General features: G+C 43.9%; 1 protein-coding gene across 1 annotated transcript in view; it reads right to left on the reverse strand.

Annotated features, from left to right (window-relative positions):
* Positions 1-3,847: 3,847 nt before the first annotated feature.
* Positions 3,848-21,474, reverse strand: part of LOC132870659 (protein NLRC5-like) — a 254,164-nt gene continuing 236,537 nt past the window's right edge. Inside the window, exons 26-28 of the mRNA XM_060904411.1 lie at positions 10,453-10,626; positions 5,313-5,486; positions 3,848-4,091 (exon numbers count right to left, since the gene is read on the reverse strand). Coding sequence (XP_060760394.1) covers positions 3,914-4,091; positions 5,313-5,486; positions 10,453-10,626 — 526 coding nt within the window. The 3' untranslated portion in view covers positions 3,848-3,913. The remainder of the gene's footprint in view (positions 4,092-5,312; positions 5,487-10,452; positions 10,627-21,474) is intronic.

Genomic DNA, 21,474 nt, shown 5'->3' on the forward strand with positions numbered 1-21,474 from the left:
CGAACCTGGACCTTCTTGCTGTGAGGCGACAGCGCTAACCACTACACCACCATACTTCCCCCACGTTTTACTTTTCCAGAAAATTTTAAATAATAAAAAACACTGTATACAACTATTAACTGCTGCTTTAGTGTGTTAATAAAGTCCCATTTTGTGCTGCAGCTTTTCACATACGTCCATCTGACCCAAAGACTCCGAGTGTGCAGTGAAAAGAAACAAATCTTCCTCCTCAGGACACTGATGAACCTAAAACCTCTGCTTCAGTCTCACTATTAGAGAATGTGTCTTACTGAGGAGCAGGTCATGTGACTCTCAGAGAGATGATCTTACCCCAGTTTCTCCAGTTTACAGTGAGGATTCTCCAGTACAGCACAGAGACGCTTCACTCCTGAGTCTCCCAGATTATTATTAGTCAGATCCAGGTTTCTCAGGTGTGAGGGGTTTGATCTCAGAGCTGAACTCAGAGCAGCACAGCCTTCATCTGAGACACCACAACCACACAACCTGCAGAGACACAATGACACACACTTCATCAACAGATTTTCATCTTGGTGTAATAGTGGTTGTGAAGATGTCTCATGTTGGACTGTCTCTATTCTCTTCACCAATCACAAGCTATTATTAATAATGACTCAAACATTCCCACTGTTACTGACATTAAGGCCAAGTTTACATTAGACCATATCTGTCTTGTTTTCTTCGCGGATGCACTGTCCGTTTACATTAAACCGCCTGGAAACGCCGGGAAACGGGAATCCGCCAGCGTCCACGTATTCAATCCAGATCGTGTCAGCTCCGGTGCTGTGTAAACATTGAGATACGCAGATACGCTGTGCTGAGCTCTAGCTGGCGTCGTCATTGGACAACGTCACTGTGACATCCACCTTCCTGAGTCGCTGGCGTTGGTCATGTGACGCGACTGCTGAAAAACGGCGCGGACTTCCGCCTTGTATCACCTTTCATTAAAGAGTATAAAAGTATGAAAATACTGCAAATACTGATGCAAATACTGCCCATTGTGTAGCTATGATTGTCTTTAGGCTTGCCATCCTTCCACTTGCAAGTGGTAAGTGATATGCGCTGGGATCACACACACAGCGGCTCAGTCCCGAATCACAGCTTGTGCACTTCACTCGCGTGCTCTGTGAGCTGCGCAAGGCCGGAGTGCGCACCCTCCAGAGGGCACTCGCTGTTCAGGGTGGAGTGATTTGGAGCGCAGGATGCCTGCGGAGCCGAGCGTATCCGTGTATTGGTGTTGCTGTGTGCACGCGAATCGTGTATTGGCGTTGCTGTGTGCACACTAATCGTTTTAAAAACGTTAATCTGATGATCCGCTGATACGGTCTAATGTAAACATGGGCTAAGTTTACTCGAGGTGCAAATGATTCAGCAAAAAGTCAATAATTTAAAGGTTTAAGTGAAGAGTCAGGTTTTGTTGAATTTATCTCTGCTTGACTGGATTTTTCATGATCACATATTTAATTGGCAAGACACTAATGGTGCTTTTCCACTACCAACGCGGCTGAGTTGGGCTGAGCCGTGCCGTGCTGAGTCGTGCTGAGTCGAGCTGAGCAGGGCTGTTGGGGTTGCATTTCGACTACAACCGTGCTGAACCGTGCTGGCTGGAAGTGGGTGGACACATTGGGTGGAGTTAGCGAAAGTGGGTGGACGTCATGTGATGTCGTTAGGCGGCGCAAACAGTGACATCAGTGACCTTTTAAGCGGTAGTCTCACAACCCGGATAGTAAACAATAAACATGGAGGACATGGAGTCGTTAGTGTTGCTGTTCTTGGTGCTGTGGCTTGTTGTCACCAACAATGCCAACAGATACTGGCAAGAGCGTATAGATGAGACGAGGTGCATAATTTGTCGTAATTCTTCTTCTTCCGGGTTTACAGATGGTGGTTCCCAGCGTGCTCGCGGGGCGTGTGTGGGCATGTGAGGACACTCCTCCTCATCAATCAGTGCACAGGGGAGTGTCTCCTCATGCCCCTAGCCTCACTCAGCTCGGTTTGGCTCAGTTCAGCCCCACTGCAAAATGGTGCGAGGTTTGGGTGCTGAGTAAGGCTGAAGTGAGCCGAGTCGTCCTGCTCTGAGGTAGTCGAAACGCGAACCGTGTTGGGCTGAAGTGAGCTGAAAAAGGGTAGTGGAAAAGGGCCATAACTTATTTCTTTAAAGTAAAAGTGATTCTGAGGAGAAATGATCACTTCATGACTAATATATCTGTTCTGCATATTTTACATCCATCATCTGTAGCCGCTTATCCCGTACAGGGTCACATGCAAGCTGGAGCCTATCCCAGCTGACTATGGGTGAAAGGCAGGGTACACCCTGGACAAGTCACCAGGTCATCACAGGGCTGACACACAGAGACAAACAACCATTCACACTCACATTCACACCTACGGTCAATTTAGAGACACCAATTATCCGAAGCTGCATGTCTTTGGACTGTGGGGGAAACCGGAGCACCCGGAGGAAACCCACACAGACACGGGGAGAACATGCAAACTCGACACAGAAAGGCCCTCACCAGCTGCTGGGCTCAAACCCAGAACCTTCTTACTGTGAGGTGACAGTGCTAACCAGAATCAGAAGCACTTTATTGCCAGGTATGTTATACACACGAGGAATTTGACTCCGGTTCGACTTAGCTTTTATAGTACAGACAGAAAGAAAGTATAGAAAAAACAAACACACACACACACACACACACACACATACACACACACACAGAGAGAGAGTCTCACTGCAGTGAACTCCAGGGGGAGAATCGCGTTTCTACAGCGACGGCCTTGAAGGCAGTGCTGGCTGGGAGAGCCAGGATAAGATTGGAATTTGTTTAGACGTGTCCTTTTTCGCTTAACCCGCTTGTCCATTCTGGCCACCAAAATGATCCATTTCTCTCTGCAAAGCCATCAACTTCTCCATGATGTTATCAATGTTGCGACTCAAGTTATGAACAGCCACAGTTCTGAGTGCCGACAGCTCTGCCCACCGCCTCAATCATGTCGGGCAGTTTTGTGGGGCTTTGAACAGCTGCCCCCGTTATCTGATTTCCTCAATACACCAGGGCAATGCCAAGTCCAATCAGCAAAAATCCTGTGATCATGGTTCCGAATAGGTAAATATCCTCAATGTCCTCCACGGAAAGAATTGCCAAGCACGCCACACGCCACTTCTCCCAGGCATCCATGGTGTATCCGGCTGCAAACATTCTGGCAGGACAGGCAGGTTCCCCCGAACCCCAGACTTCTCGTCGAGAAGATTGTGTCAATTTCATGAAGTGACCAGTTGATCAAATCCATAATTTCGATTCGGAGAACAGTGCAGGAAGGGTCTCTCAGACAAGACGAGTCCGCAGAAGCAAAGCAGGAGAGAGGCTTGTCAGGAAGGGAGAGGCTGAGATATGAGAGATGAGAGGAAAAACACCCACACATTTCGCTCCTATCAGGACCGGAATGTGTAGGCATTAAAAAAAAACCCTCGGCGCAGCATTCCGTGAAGCACGGAGAAGAATTAACACAACAATTACACAAAAACATAGAAAGTACGAGAGAGCAAAGTCCCGTGGCAGCTGTCTGCGGCACCATCTTGGATGGAAGATGATCCACTACACCTCCATGCCTCCCTCATGTTTTACTTTTCCAGAAAATTTTAAATGATAAACAACGCTGTATACAACAGTTAACTGCTGCTTTAGTGAGTTATTAAAGTCTGGTTTTGTGCTGCAGCTTCTCACATACATCCATCTGACCCAAAGACTCTGTGACAAATCATGAGTGTGCAGTGAAAAGAAACAATCTTCCTCCTCAGGACATTGATGATGAACCTAAAGCCTCTGCTTCAGTCTCACTATTAGAGAATGTGTCTTACTGAGGAGCAGGTCATGTGACTCTCAGAGAGATGATCTTACCCCAGTGTCTCCAGTTTACAGTGAGGATTCTCCAGTACAGCACAGAGACGCTTCACTCCTGAGTCTCCCAGATTATTATTAGACAGATCCAGGTCTCTCAGGTGTGAGGGGTTTGATCTCAGAGCTGAACTCAGAGCTGCACAGCCTTCATCTGAGACACCACAACGCCACAACCTGCAGAGACACAATGACACACACTTCATCAACAGATTTTCATCTTGGTGTAATAGTGGTTGTGAAGATGATGTCTCTCATGTTGGACTGTCTCTATTCTCTTGACCAATCACAAGCTATTATTAATAATGACTCAAACATTACCACTGTTACTGACATTAAGTTTACTCGAGGTGCAAATGATTCAGCAAAAAGTTAATAATTTAAAGGTTTAAGTGAAGAGTCAGGTTTTGTAGAATTTATCTCTGCTTGACTGGATTTTTAATGATCACATATTTAATTGGAAAGACGTTTTAATTATTTCTTTAAAGTAAAAGTGATTCTGAGGAGAAATGATCACTTCATGACGAATATATTTGTTCTGCATATTTTACATCCATCCATTATCTGTAGCTGCTTCTCCTGTACAGTGTCACACACAAGCTGGATCCTATCCCAGCTGACTCTGGGTGAGAGGTGGGGTTAAACCTGGACAAGTCGCCAGGTCATCACAGGGCTGACACACAGAGACAAACAACCATTCACATTCACACCTACAGTCAATTTAGAGCGATCAGTCATCCGAAGCTGCATGTCTTTGGACTGTGGGGGAAACCAGAGTACCCGGAGGAAACCCACACAGACACGGGGAGAACATGCAAACTCCACACAGAAAGGCCCTCGCCAGCTGCTGGGCTCAAACCCAGAACCTTCTTACTGTGAGGCGACAGTAGTAACCACTATACCTCAGTGCCGCCCGCATGTTTCACTCATCTCATTATCTCTAGCCGCTTTATCCTTCTACAGGGTCGCAGGCAAGCTGGAGCCTATCCCAGCTGACTACGGGCGAAAGGCGGGGTTCACCCTGGACAAGTCACCAGGTCATCACAGGGCTGACACATAGATACAGACAACCATTCACACTCACATTCACACCTACGGTCAATTTAGAGTCACCAGTTAACCTAACCTGCATGTCTTTGGACTGTGGGGGAAACCGGAGCACCCGGAGGAAACCCACGCGGACACAGGGAGAACATGCAAACTCCGCACAGAAAGGCCCTCGCTGGCCACGGGGCTCGAACCTGGACCTTCTTGCTGTGAGGCAACAGCGCTAACCACTACACCACCGTGCTGCCCGCATGTTTTAATTTTCTAGAAAATTTTAATTCATAAACACTGTAGACAACTATTAACTGCTGCTTTAGTGAGTTATTGTGACTCTCAGAGAGATGATCTTACCTCAGTGTCTCCAGTTTACAGTGAGGATTCTCCAGTACAGCACAGAGACGCTTCACTCCTGAGTCTCCCAGATTATTATCAGACAGATCCAGGTATCTCAGGTGTGAGGGGTTTGATCTCAGAGCTGAACTCAGAGCAGCACAGCCTTCATCTGAGACACCACAACCACACAACCTGCAGAGACACAATGACATGCACTTCATCAACAGAGTTTCATCTTCGTTTAATTCTTACTTTAAAGAGAGTAAAATTAATTTTATTATTCAGAATGTCATGAGGATTTAATATCACCTGTTTATTCTCATTAACAGTGTAATTAATCAGACCCTCCAGGATTTCGCGATGTTGCGATTTGCAACTTCAACGCAAATTCAACCAATCCCCGCAAATTCAGGGCGGTGTTGCAATTATATCCAATCACCGCAACTTTACTGCAAATTTGACCAGTCTTTGGCATCATCTTGAGGTGCCATCGACAAACTACCTTCTGCCTTACTTCCGTGTATACGTTCAAGAGAAGCAGCATGTGCAAGTCAGTGTTTATATAGACTTAAATTCTGTTACTGAAAGTGTGTTATGTTTACAGTGAAGGACTGTGTGCACTTTACATTATTTTTTGACTTAATACAAGAAATTAATGTATGCCAACATTTTTGCCAAAATGATTTTATTTTCCTTTGTTTGGGCAGCTTCAGTATCATACTGAGAGATTCTGTTCAAATTGTTGTTTATTTCCTTCTATGAAGCCTGAGCCATTTATTTTATTAGTTTATAATTCGTTTAATTTAGTCTTCAGGAGAGACTGCCTGCACACAGTACTAGTATCAATAGGTTTTTTTTTCTTACACGAAAGCTGAGGCATTTATATTATATTGTAAGGTAACTTATGGGGCGCCGTTTGTAAAGCATGTCCGTGCTGAAAATTTCAGCAACATTTTGTCACATTTAGCTTAAAACAGTGTTTTAAAAATGGTGTGAATTTTTCAGACTCCCCTTTTTGCACATTTATAACAATATTTGTCATCTTAGAGATATTTTAAATAGTTATATCTAAATGTTAAATGTTACAAATAAATGTTAAATGTTAAACCTAAATGTAAATGTTAAATTTAAATATAAATATAAAAATTAAATCTAAATGTTAAATCTAAATCTATATTTAAATATTAAATCTAAATGTTAAATCTAAATCTATATTTAAATATTAAATCTAAATGTTAAATCTAATTATATCTAAATGTTAAATCTAAATGTTGAATCTAAATGTTTCTGCTGAAACTAAATATTTAGCCAATATGCAAATAATTTAATATGCATAATAACTAATGTGCAAATTCCAGATGACCACAACAACCAGCCACAAGGGGGCACACTATTACCGACTTTGACATGATTTCTCTCTCTCCAGTCTGCTTAGTAGAGCAGATAAGCAGATGAATCGTGCACAAGATGATAAAAGCATGAAACTCAGGGTTTGTTCTTGAGGGCATAACAATTTAAGATCTGGAGGCGCTCTCAGTTTGACCTTGGAGGTCATTTAGAGGCCATCGACCCTTGTTATGTGCAATTTCAATGGACAGGATTAAAAATTGGGGCATTTTATCATACAAGTGTGACAAAAATTGTAATTACATGTGGATTTCCATTTTTCTAGGTCATGAGGGTCCATTTATAGTGATATTACACTTAGAAGTCAAGGTTAAGATGACGGTCACTCAAATATATGATGTTATGTCAATTTCAACAACTTTTATGATTTTGATTTTGTTTTGTTGTTATGATTAATTGTTTAGATTTAATTAAGATTTAAGAACTGAGTGACCTGTCTTTGTCACAGCTGGAACGCTTTGTTGTTCTCATTTATGACAGAACAAGTGCATGTGTAGGTGTCAATGAGGCACGGAAACATCTTTTCACACGAAAGTCAAGGTCGTTGGAAAACATCCCCCCCCCCACACACACACAAGCTGCTTTGAGACAACACATCAAACGAGCCATGTATCAGGCTCATGTATGGAACCTTGCCTTGGTTATTAGGCCCCAGTTGCCAAGTCCTTCAGACTGGGGATGGGTTAACAGTGACGATGGATGGCAGCCACTTTGGACAACACTACCTGAGGCCTCACAGTTGTGCTATGAGCTTTTGCATTGTGGTTGCAAAAAGGGCTGTTGTGGTCATTGCAAATGCAAAAAGGCAGAATTGAAGTGTACTGCCCTTTGTGCATGTTCTGGAGACTGCAATGATTAGAATACTCACATTAGGCCTGTATCACTCATTTGGAAGTCATTTTACAATTACAAAGTATATACTGCTTGGCAATATGCTACAAAATCATAAAAGTTGTTGAAATTGACATAACACATCATATATTTTAGAGTGACCTTCATCTTAACCTTGACTTCTAAGTGTAATATCACTATAAATGGAACCTCATGACCTAGAAAAATGGAAATCCACATGTAAGTACAATTTGTCACACTTGTATGATAAAATGCCCCAATTTTTAATCCTGTCCATTGAAATTGCACATAACAAGGGTCGATGACCTCTAAATGACCTCCAAGGTCAAACTGAGAGCGCCTCCAGATCTTAAATTAATTGTTATGCCCTCAAGAACAAACCCTGAAAGTTTCATGCTTTTATCATCTTGCGCACGATTCATCTGCTTATCTGCTCTACTAGCGGACTGGAGAGAGAGAAGAACTCGTGTCAAAGTCGGTAATAGTGTGCCCCCTTGTGGCTGGTTGTTGTGGTCATCTGGAATTTGCACATTAGTTATTATGCATATTAAATTATTTGCATATTGGCTAAATATTTAGTTTCAGCAAACATTTAGATTTAATATTTAGATTTAACATTTAGATTTAACATTTAGATTTAAATTTAACATATATATTAACATTTAGGTTTAACATTTAACATTTAGATATAACTATTTAAAATATCTCTAAGATGACAAATATTGTTATAAATGTGCAAAAAGGGGAGTCTGAAAAATTCACAGTTTTTAAAACACTGTTTTAAGCTAAATGTGACAAAATGTTGCTGAAATTTTCAGCACGGACATGCTTTACAAACGGCGTCCCATAGTAACTTCATGCTGTGCTGTGAGGTTCTATGCACTTTAACTTTTGAACCAACAGGTGCATTTGGATAAGTAAAGCCCATTTTTCTGCATTTTTGTAGTCCTGGTAATCTTTTATATTGGTAATGTTGTTTATAGGACCATTTCTCAGTGTCTTTTTTTTAATCAATAGTTTTTCAGTAATAACTTAATATTGAACATATCACTCAATTTTAATCACAAAAAGAGAAAATCACCAACAATTCCTCGCAACTTTCACTTCCTCCCGCAATGTAATCGCAACAAAAACCTAAAAAACACTGCAACTTTCATCGCAATTTTTTGGAAAATCCCCTGCAACATCAGACATTTTAGCCCGCAACAATCACAAAAAAGGCCCGCGGAATCCTGGGGGGACTGATTAATAATGATAATACTGAGTGTTATATTTAGTTTCTCTCCTCTGTTGTGTGTGATATTAAACCATCAGCAGCTGAAGCTGAACAGAGAACAGCAGAGAGACCATGAACTTTAATCAGAGAGAGAGAGAGAGAGAGAGAGAGAGAGAGAGAGAGAGACTGAATCTCAGATGGTTCTCTACTAGACTTATAGGGCACTACACAGGGGCAATAAACTTGTTTCTCCAGAGTATACAGAGTGCATTTATAGAACATTATAGATTTATATTATTGTAGAATCAGAGAAGTAAACAATGATTATTCCATATAAATCCTACAAACAGTCAACCACTTGTTCTTGAGACAGCGTGCGAACAAGAATTTCAGAAAAAATGGACAGAAAACCCGAAAACATAACGGTTTCACCTCTCAGTGTCGGAGGAATAAAAATGTCAGTGTAATTTATGACGATGTTTGTTTGTCAAATTAGTTTTTATCCCTCAAAAAAGAGGGAGCACATATAAACAGTGCTGTAATTTCAACACCAGTCACCCAATCTGGATGCAAGTTTCCTCAAAATAAAGCTGAAGGTCTGCACTTTGAGCTCATCTTCATCATTTAATTTCATCAACAATATACTGTGGAGGACAACAACAAATAAAAAAAAACAACGCAATAATTATCTATAGTGACATCATGGCTGGGCGGCACGGTGGTGTAGTGGTTAGTGCTGTCGCCTCACAGCAAGAAGGTCCTGGGTTCGAGCCCTGGGGCCGGCGAGGGCCTTTCTGTGTGGAGTTTGCATGTTCTCCCCGTGTCCGCGTGGGTTTCCTCCGGGTGCTCCGGTTTCCCCCACAGTCCAAAGACATGCAGGTTAGGTTAACTGGTGACTCTAAATTGACCGTAGGTGTGAATGTGAGTGTGAATGGTTGTCTGTGTCTATGTGTCAGCCCTGTGATGACCTGGCGACTTGTCCAGGGTGTACCCCGCCTTTCGCCCGTAGTCAGCTGGGATAGGCTCCAGCTTGCCTGCGACCCTGTAGAAGGATAAAGCGGCTAGAGATAATGAGATGAGATGAGACATCATGGCTGGATTTAGGGGGGGGGGTCCTGGGATGAAGTTGAAAAAATAACTTTGAAACTCTACATTTCACACTATCCATAAAAATTTAATGCAACTAGAAAGAAAAGTTAAAAAATATTAAATGAATTGATCTTTGTAATGTTTTTCTGTTGCACTTGTTTTTACAGTAAAATTTGAGCCACACTGCCTGTTAAAAGCCTTGATATCTCAGAAACTAATGCAGATACAAGCCTAGAATTTAACCATTATTTATTGGGAATGGTGACATTATTCAAAATGTATGAAACAAATCTGAGACGGTCAGTTGGGAACTTTTTTTTCTTCATCTGATGATTATTCATTTTAATTAATTTCTAAAACAAAAAAAATTCAGACATATTGCATTCGGATCAAGTCCCGTTTTGTGCTGCAGCTTCTCACATACGTCCATCTGACCCAAAGACTCCGTGACAAATCATCAGTGTGCAGTGAAAAGAAACAATCTTCCTCCTCAGGACATTGATGATGAACCTAAAACCTCTGCTTCAGTCTCACTATTAGAGAATGTGTCTGACTGAGGAGCAGGTCATGTGACTCTCAGAGAGATGATCTTACCCCAGTGTCTCCAGTTTACAGTGAGGATTCTCCAGTACAGCACAGAGCTCATGAGTCACTCCTGAGTCTCCCAGATTATCAGTCAGATCCAGTTCTCTCAGGTGTGAGGGGTTTGATCTCAGAGCTGAACTCAAAGCAGCACAGCCTTCATCTGAGACACCACAACGCCACAACCTGCAGAGACACAATGACACACACTTCATCAACAGATTTTTATCTTGGTGTAATAGTGGTTGTGAAGATGATGTCTCTCATGTTGGACTGTCTCTATTCTCTTCACCAACCACAAGCTATGATTAATAATGACTCAAACATTACCACTGTTACTGACATTAAGTTTACTCGAGGTGCAAATGTTTCAGCAAAAAGTCAATAATTTAAAGGTTTAAGTAAAGAGTCAGGCTTTGGAGAATTTATCTCTGCTTGTGCTGAGATAAAATACAGAGAGTGTATTAAGAAGGTGGAAAGAGTACTTTGAGGATTTATTAAATAAGGAGAATCCACGAGAGAAAAGGTCAGATTCATTGGAGACAGCATATCAGGAAGCAGAGTTGGTTAGTCAGGATGAGGTGAGGGCAGCCATGAAAAGAATGAAGACTTGGAAAGCAGTCAGACCAGATGGTATCCCGATTGAGGCTTGGAGATATTTGGGTGAGACGGCTGTGGAGTTCCTAACGAGATTGTTAAGATCCTAGAGAATGAGAAAATGCTGAATGAATGGAGAGCGTGTTAGTCCCAATATACAAGCATAAGGGAGATGTACAGAGCTGCAGTAATTACAGAGGGATAAAATTGATGAGCCACACCATGAAGTTATGGGAAAGGGTATTGGAGGCGAGACTGAGAAGAGAGGTAGCAATCTGTGAACAGGAGTACGGGTTTATGCCAAGGAAGAGCACGTCGGATGCAATTTTTGCTTTAAGAATGTTAATGGAGAAGTACAAGGAAGGCCAGAGAAAGCTACATTGTGTGTTTGTAGACCTGGACAAGGCATACGATAGAGTGCCGAGAGATGAGTTATGGTATTGTCTGAGAAAGTGTGGAGTGAATGAGAAATATATTAGAGTGGTGCAAGACATGCATGAGAACAGTGAAACAGCAGTGAGGTGTGCAGTTGGAACGACTGAATGGTTCAAGGTGAAGGTGGGACTCCATCAAGGATCTGCTTTGAGTTATTTCTTGTTTGCCATAGTGATGGATAGCTTGATGGATGAAGTGAGGCAAGAGTCACCATGGAACATGATGTTTGCAGATGATATTGTGATATGTGGTGAAAGTAGAAAGGAGGCTGAGTTGGGTTTGGAGAGATGGAGGTATGCATTGGAATGAAGAGGAATGAAGGTGAGCAGCAGCAAAACAGAATACATGTGCATCAATCAGAATGGGGATGAGAGTGTAGTGAAGATGCAAGGAGTAGACTTAAAGAAAGTTGGTGAATTCAAGTACCTGGGGTCAACTGTGCAGGAAAATGGGGGCTGCGATAGTGAGGTGAGAAAGAGAGCGCAGGCAGGGCGGAGCAGTTGGAGAAGGATTTCGGGAGTCATTTGTGATAGGAAAGTCCCAGCAAAAGTGAAAGGTAAGATGTATAAGACAGTAGTTAGACCAGCTGTGATGTATAGATTGGAGACCGTACCCTTAACAAAGAGACAGGAGGCAAAGTTAGAGGTGGCAGAGTTGAGGATGTTAAGGTTTGCCATGGGAGTGACAAGGTTGGACAGGATAAGGAACGAGCACATCAGAGGGACAGCACATGTGGAGAGCTTGGGAATTAAGCTAAGAGAGAGGAGACTGAGATGGTATGGGCTCATCCTGAGAAGAGATGCAGAGCATGTTAGAAGGAGAATGTTGAGGATGGAGCTGCCAAGCACACAAAAACAAGGAAGGCCAAAGAGGAGATACATGGATGTGGTGAGAGAGGACATTAAAGTGGCACATGTGGTAGAGAAGGATGCGGAAGACAGGGAGCAATGGAGATGAAAGATCTGCTGTGGCGGCCCCTAAAGAAAGAAAGAAAGAAAGAAAGCACAACTTTATTCATCACACACTTGTAAAATTCCTCTCTGCATTTAACCCATCTGAAGCAATGAACACACATATGAGCAGTGGGCAGCCATGCTAACAGTGCCCGGGGAGCAATTGGGAGTTAGGTGCCTCGCTCAAGGGCACCTCAGCCCAAGGCCATCCCATATTAACTTAACCGCATGTTTTTGTACTGTGGGGGAAACCGGAGCACCCGGAGGAAGCCCACACAGATATGGGGAAAACATGCAAACTCCACACAGAAAGGCCCCCGCCTTGGCTCGAACCCAGAACCTTCTTGCTGTGAGGTGACCGTGCTAACCACTTACACCACCATGCTGCCCTAAGCAGAAGCAGCCAAAAGAAGAAGAAGAAGGAGAACATCTGATCACCAAATTGGGAAATAAGAGTCTGATCTAAAATATTAAAAAGAGGAGAAAGGGAAACAGTTTCAAAAGTCAGGTTTAGTTGAAGCAGGCAGAGTCATATTTCTCTGAACAGATCAGACATTTGATTTGTTCTCTAATTAGTGAGCGACTGAAATGATCACAGCCCAGTGGTGAAGGGGTTTTATGGAGATACTCATGATGAGCTCGTTGGCTCACAGTGTGTGCGCGCGCGCGTGTGTTCCCAGGTGCTCCTTATTTGTTCCTGGTGCCAGTGATTTACAGACTGGACATGTTCTTCCCCTTACACTCTGTGTGTTGTCTCTCCCTGTCTGACCTGAAATCAATAAATTACAGAGCTACAGCAGGGAAAAGAACAAAAGCAGCTAGAGATAATGAGATGAGATGTAATAAAAGTAAATAAGAATGGTGTTTCTAATGAGTTCTCAGTGAAAGTTTTTCCACTTGAATAAAACCTTTTGTCAGGTCATAATAACAGGAAAGATTTTTTTTTAAATTATAATTTTTTATTACTGCAAACTCCACACGGTTCTATCGGCCCAGTGTCTGCGTCATTACATTTCACTAATAACACAAATTTAATGTGGAGAAATGAGAGGAAAAAGATTTTCAAACAAAAGACAGTGAAAGTTTTACACAGAAAAAAAAAATCAGCATGTTCATTGGACACTGGAGCCTGTAATAGAGGTGTAATTTGTAAATATTGCAAATAAACTATAAGTAAAAGTTGTGTTTGATTATTTGCATTGAATTTTGGAAATGTATTGTCTGTCTAGTTAGTTGGCTGTCGCTTCCATCTTCAGCTCACAGCTTCGATACTTCTTGGGACAAAATGGCATCAGTCAACACGTAAACGTTTTTCTCCTTCAATGACATCAACTGGTTTCCACATGTTTAATCGCTGCCCGTCAGTATTATTCAATTCTACATGCAACTGTTATCTCCTAATTTATTGACTGCTCTATTCGTATTAACACACTCTGGATCACCTGAAACTCAAAACATCCCAAAACAGGGGTGGACAGGAACGAAGTACATTTACTTGAGTTCTTTACTTAAGGATGTTTTTCATATCTATACTTTACTCGAGTGTTCATTTTTTGGAAAATTATGACTCTTGACTCCAGGACATTTCTCTGAAGGTTTCTGTCACTCGTTACTCTGAAACATATATTTCAAATCAGCGGATGGATTTTCGTTTCTTTTCTAAAATGTGAGGAATCACAGTAAACTCCGCCTACAATCAAGTTCAAAGCGCTTGCTGCATTTTTTGAACAGTTCAGTTTGAACTTGGTGGTGGTGATGATGGTAATGATGACTACAGCAGATAAAAATGATGGCTCCTCACCAGAGCACCCAGGGCCAGATCTGAAGTCCATGTTTGAAATTTTGAAATGAAGAAATATTTGTTTTGTTTTAAATGTTTTGTCTGTTTACCATAAACAAACGTCATCACTGTTACACAAATTTCCTGTCCAACCTGAGAAAGCATGATGAGGGATGTAAACATTAGTTGGCAGGGTGGGGTGTTAAAAAACAAAAACAACAAAGCTGTCCTTTTGTCAATTCAACTGTGTTTCTATCAGCATTTCTACAGGCTTTATCATATTCTACACACTTTATTCTACAGGTTCTACAAGCAAGTCACTGTTGTTTCCATGTCATTTCCGTGATGCATTCTGTAAATGCATCATGGCAACAATCCAACAACGCCTTGATATTAAAAAGTAAGCAAGAAACATTAAATCATTAAAAAGTACTTTTTAAAAACTTAAACTGCACATGAAGGAATTTTTTTTCCAACGTATTTCAATAAACATACTGTTGAAACACACAATTGCCAAGTTTGAGACGACAGGAATGAAAACTGACATTTTTATGAGACAAAGAAGTTTCATGGGTTTACTAAAAAATTGTCAGTTCAGAACTCATGGCCAAAACACATCATACAACACCGCCGTGACGTCACTTTGGTTGCAAACTTACTATCACATATCACATTCCACTACAGTGGACAGTAAACCCAAACAAACAGGATGTTGATATTGTGTCACTGAAGCACCAAATAATGTTAGTTTTATGAACACAACCTTGACCCCGGGTATAAGGACGCATCAGATCCCATCCGATCCGGCTCAGAGAAGAAACTGGGTCAAATTTGCGCAGCGGTATCAACTGGACTTTCACGAACCTCTGAGCAAATACACTGCGCTCTGCTCAGCACATTTCAAAGACAGTTGTTAAAGAAGGTCTTCGATTCCAACCAGAGACTCAGTCACGATAAAACCACCAGAAATCATCAGTGAATGCCAAAAAACACAAGTAAGTTTAGACACCAAAATGTTATATTCTATGTCAACAGCCAGTGAACAATCTGCGTCGCATAATTTATTGTTCTTATTGTTCATTTCATGGACCTCCGTCACAAATAAGACTATTCTTGTAGAGATGGAATAATGAATAAACCTTCAGGCTAAAGGTAAAAAGAAAACCAAATGTAACACCCGTCCCATGTAGCTAATTGGATACATCTAGTGTTGTAGTAATATGGGCGGGGTCCTGGGTACATATATCTGTGGTTTAACATAAAAGGAACAAATGAAAGGAAATGAACTTACCAGTTTTTTAAATGGTTAACTTGATAATGAAATGATTAATTATTTGGCGGTGCCTCCACTTAGCAGAAAAAAATACAATAAGTTTCCACCTATTTTGAATCCCACTAAGAATTATGTTAACTTATTACCCTTTTTACTCAACCACCCCTACAAATATACACGACACACACACCTTAAATCCAAATTGTGAATTTAGTTAACACAAAAGGTAAATAATAACAATTAAAGATAGTACAAAAATGAATAACCTGAATGAATTTACCTTTAGAATTTCTCAGACATTAGTATTCTTGTTAATTTACCACTTTTTTCACCTTTAATCTTACCTAACAGGCCCACACTCACACACACACGCACACACACTCTGCAACAAAATAAAATGTCTCTCTTTTGACAAAAAAAACCAAAAAACAAAAAATAAAACTCGTTGCAGGCCTGAGTCGTTGCTTGGGAGCGTGGAGACCTAAAACAAAATGGCCGCTTCACTTGTACAACGCAAGCAAAAGAAAAATAGCAGTGCACTGATCAATAGTTACTCACAAGTCTTGGAGAGGATAAAGGGCAAAAGAGGGCTGAAACTGGCTAGAAGATGAGCGAGGGGATAACGATGATACCGGGGGTACTGGCAACCCAGTTCACTACGGCAAACTTGGCGCGAAGCACATCTACCCATCCAAAAGAGTCCAAGGATGACTTCCTGGTCCACAGTCTTTGGCAAGCGATATGATGTCTGATACAGCTTGATGAGACTCTGCATCCATCCACATATAAACACCACACACTGCCACCACGTTTCCACTGTCTTCCACAGCTTTATTAACCTCTGACTGAGCCCTGTTATTCACAGTACGGGGTTTCCTCTATATCCTGCCTCTATGCACCTCTTACTGGCCAATTAACGAATAAACAAACAGTGTGATTGAATAAACCCAAGATTGTCAACCTTATTCCCTGCAAGGCTAGGTTGTACCTAACACGCTTTCTATGTGCATATCAAACAAACTTTCTCCAATAACCTGAATTACATCAAACAATATAACAAAGATGAATCAATCTGCCTATAATGAGTTTAATTATTTAACTGCTTTACTGAACTTTTTTTTTTATCAGAGTGACTTTTTAAACATTAAAGCTTATTTAATTATTTACACATTTCTTTGTCTCTGTCTTAACTGAAATCTTTTAAGACCGGGCTACACCAAGTTGAAGTTTCATATCACAGCACTGATGTCTACATAGAGATCAATCTGTCACAGTCACACAAACAACTCTGCAGACGACACACAATTTATGGTTTACTTGAAAGAAAGGAAAAGCAAATCATTTTATTCAAATAACGGAGTTTAAAACTTCAATTTTTTTGAAGAGGGCAGATAGTTTGTGTCTCAGGTGCAGTTTGTGTGATTAGTTACATTGCAGTGGGATCAAGTCCCGTTTTGTGCTGCAGCTTCTCACATACATCCATCTGACCCAAAGACTCTGTGACAAATCATCAGTGTGCAGTGAAAAGAAACAATCTTCCTCCTCAGGACATTGATGATGAACCTAAAACCTCTGCTTCAGTCTCACTATTAGAGAATGTGTCTTACTGAGGAGCAGGTCATGTGACTCTCAGAGAGATGATCTTACCTCAGGCTACATCCACACAACAACGGCAACGAGATGTTATTTAAAAATATATCGCATCCAAATGGGCAACGATCAGTAAAATATCAGGTCCATATGGCAACGCAACGCTTGCTGAAAACGATGCAATACACATGCCACACCTCTAGGGGCGCTGTAAGACGGTCCCTTCGGAGACACCAGAACAATAGAAGAAGTAAGGACGCATGCGCATAAACTATTATGCGTGAGACTTCATATTAGCCACAAAGTCAGGAAAATCTGTTTGTAAAATTACATTATAATGACCAAATACAATGAAAAGTATTTTTCCAGTCTCACCTGTGAAAGGTAATCCCATGTGATCTCGTTTGGACGGCAAACCTGTTGGTACAGTTAAACGCAGCTAATCTTTATTCTCCGCTTTGACCTATCCAATATGGCGGCGAGGATGACGTATGATTCTACGCGGAAGGCGGCGTCTTTAATGGTCCGGAATAAACTGAATACTACACGTTTGTTAGGGTTTTGCTGGGATTCGAACCTGGTTCGTTGGTGTGATGATCCAGCAAACCCCCACTAGGCCACCAGGGGAATGACTCAAATGCAGAGGCGTGAGGCAGAAGTAGAAAAAGTAACAAAAGGTTTATTTATACTATGTACACTATATACAATCCAGGGCAAAACAAAAAAAAACAAAAACAGAGTATAATTCAAAAAGAAAAAGGCAAAAATGCAAAAGCTCAGAAGATCCACAAAACACAGTACAAAGGAAACTGGAGATAAACATAACAGCACAAAGACTCCGTGACAAGAGGACTGAACTCAGGGGTATAAATACACAAACTAATAAAGGACACAGGTGAAGATAATCAGGACAAACAGGCAATTAACAAAAAACACAAAACACAGGAACAGTGGCGGCCTCTAGAGGCCAAAATAAACATGACACGAAAAAGAAATAACAGCGGCCTCTAGAGGCCAAAACAGTCCTAGTCCTAACAGGACCCCCTCCTCTAGGAGCGTCTCCTGACATTCCCAGGGCGATCCGGATGGGCCGAATGGAAGTCCCGACACAGTTCTTTATCTAGGACATCCCGAGCAGGAACCCAGCAGCGCTCCTCAGGACCATAGCCCTCCCAGTCCACCAGATATTGCAAGCCGCCGCGGACCCGGCGGGAGTCAAGCAGGCGATTCACAGTGAACACAGTCTGCCCCTGGAAGATGCGGGGGGGTGGGGGTTCCTAGGGGCAGGGGCATACGTAGACGTCAGTACGGGCCGCAACAGGGAAACATGGAAAGTGGGGTTGATCCTCAGAGTCCGGGGCAACTGGAGCCGGTAGGAGACAGGGTTCACCCTGCGCACCACCTTGAAGGGGCCAATGTAGCGAGGAGCAAGCTTGCGGTTCTCCACCCGCAGCGGAAGGTCCTTAGTGGACAGCCAAACCCGCTGCCCAGGGCGGAAAGTGTGTGCAGGTCTTCTATGGCGGTTGGCCTGAGTCTGGTTGGTTCTGGAGGTCTGTATGAGGGTCTTCCTGACCTTGCTCCAGGTCTTGTGACACCGTCTCACATATTGGTTGACCGAGGGCACCCCCGCGTCCTCCTCCTGGTCCGGGAACAGAGGTGGCTGGAACCCGAATTGGCACTGGAATGGCGACAGCTTGGTGGCCGATGACTGCAGGGTGTTGTGGGCGTACTCTGCCCATGGCAGCCAGGTGCTCCATGATGTCGGGTTATCCATAGCCAGGCCTCGCAGGGTGGTTTCCAGGTCCTGGTTGAGCCTCTCCGTCTGACCATTGGACTGTGGGTGAAACCCAGAGGAGAGGCTGGCAGTGGCTCCGATGACCTTGCAGAACCCGTGCCACACTCGGGAGGAGAACTGGGGCCCTCGGTCTGAGACGATGTCCTGTGGAAGACCAAAGACTCGGAAGACATGATTAAATATAAATTTCGCTGTTTCAAGAGCAGAGGGGAGTTTGCACAGAGGTATGAAGCGGCAGGCCTTGGAGAATCTGTCAACTATGACCAAAATGACCATGTTACCTTGTGACTCAGGGAGACCCGTGATGAAGTCGACTGCCACGTGGGACCAGGGACGCCGGGGAATGGTCAGAGGATGCAGGAGACCCTGGGGATGCTGTCGTGGGTTCTTGGTTCTGGTGCAAACCTCACAGGACAGGACAAATGACCTTACTTCCTGCTCCATGTTAGGCCACCAGAAGCGTCTTTTCAGGAAGTCCAGGGTCCTCCGAGCTCCCGGGTGGGCGGTGAGAGGGGAAGAGTGACCCCACTGGAGAACCTTGGCCCGGGCTTGATGTGGGACGTACAAGAGGCCCGGTGGCCCCGTCTCAGGACCGGGGTCCTGGCGTTGGGCTCGTCGAACAGCCTCCTCAATACCCCAGCGGACAGGGGCCACAATCCGGGACACCGGGATAATAGGCCCGACTTCATTCTCCCTGTTAGTGGCAGAGAACAGCCTGGACAGTGCGTCAGGTTTGGTGTTCTTGGAGCCGGGACGGTACGAGAGGGTGAAGTCAAACCGACTGAAAAACAGGGCCCACCTAGCCTGTCGAGGGTTCAGTCTCTTGGCTTGCTGGAGGTACTCCAGGTTCTTGTGGTCAGTCCAAACCAGGAATGGATGTTGCGCTCCCTCCAGCCAGTGCCTCCACTCCTCAAGGGCCAGTTTGACCGCTAACAGTTCTCGATCCCCCACATCGTACCGGGACTCCGCAGGACTCAGGCGGTGGGAGAAGTAAGCGCAAGGGTGCAGCTTTCCTTCCGAACGTTGAGAGTACCGCGCCGACACCACTGTCCGAGGCGTCCACCTCCACGATGAATGGTTGGGAGGTGTCCGGGAGGACCAGAATGGGTGCCGTGCAGAAGCGGGCCTTGAGGTCTTTGAACGCCTTTTCTGCCTGAGGAGACCAGCCATAAGATCCACCTGTCCCTTTGGTGAGGTCTGACATGGGTGCTGCCACAGAACTGAAGTTCCTGATGAACTTGCGGTAGAAGTTAGCGAATCCTAAGAACCGCTGAACCTCCTTAACGGACTTGGGAGTAGGCCAGTCCCGGACGGCCAGGGTCTTGGCAGGGTCTATTTGGAGTTGGCCTGTCCGTACAATAAATCCCAGAAAGGAGACCACGGGAACATGAAATTCGCATTTCTGGGCCTTGGCGAACAGATTGTTCTGTAGCAGCCTCTGGAGAACCTGGCGGACATGGTGGCGGTGCTCCTGCATGGTCTTGGAAAAGATAAGGATGTCATCGAGGTAGACAAAGACGTACAGGTTAATCATGTCCCTTAAGACGTCGTTGATTAGGGCCTGAAAAACAGCTGGTGCGTTGGTGAGTCCGAAGGGCATCACCTGGTATTCGTAGTGCCCAGACGGGGTGTTAAAGGCAGTCTTCCACTCGTCTCCCTGTCGGATACGGATGAGGTGGTATGCGTTCCGTAGGTCCAACTTGGTGAAGACGGTGGCGCCTTGGAGCAGGTCGAAAGCAGTGGACATCAGCGGAAGGGGATATCGGTTGCGCACAGTGATCTTGTTCAGGCCCCTGTAGTCAATACATGGTCGAAGCCCCCCATCCTTCTTGCCGACAAAGAAGAAGCCGGCACCAGCAGGTGAGGTGGAGGGTCGAATGAACCCAGAGACCAGGGCGTCTTTGAGGTATTCCTCCATAGCCTTGCGTTCTGGCTGAGAGAGGGAAAACAGTCTGCCACGAGGAGGGGTAGTCCCAGGGAGCAAGTCGATGGCACAGTCGTAGGCCCGGTGCGGAGGAAGAACGGCGGCCCTGCTCTTGCTGAAAACTTCCTTGAGATCCCAGTACTCTGTGGGAACTTGAGATAACTCGGTGAGATCAGGGGGCTCGGCAGGAGACACAGGAGAGCTAGAGAGCAGACAAGAGGCATGGCATGCAGGGCCCCATTCCACAACCTGGCTTGTTACCCAGTCTATGCGAGGGTTGTGGCGAATAAGCCAAGGAAGGCCTAGAATAACTGGGAACTCAGGTGAAGGAATCAGGTGCAGGGATATTTCTTCCTTGTGACCTTGAGACTGGAGGAAGACTGGAGAAGTAACTTGGGTGACTCTTCCATCACCTAACGCTTGGCCATCGAGGGCAGACACAGACAGAGGGACTTCAAGAGGTGCAGTAGGTATATTGATGCTTTGGGCGAAGTGAATATCCATAAAGTTCCCAGCCGCCCCTGAGTCTATCAAAGCTTGACAAGAGTGGACAGACTCACCCCAGGAGATGGAGACCGGGATGTAGATTCCTTGACCAGGGAGTCCGGGAGAGAGGGCAGGCCCCGTCACAACCCTCCCTCGGCTGGACGGGGCGGTCCTTTTCCCAAGAGTTCGGGACATGATGCT

Source organism: Neoarius graeffei, chromosome 22 (assembly GCF_027579695.1).
Source record: "Neoarius graeffei isolate fNeoGra1 chromosome 22, fNeoGra1.pri, whole genome shotgun sequence".
NCBI classification, from domain to species: Eukaryota; Metazoa; Chordata; class Actinopteri; order Siluriformes; family Ariidae; genus Neoarius; species Neoarius graeffei.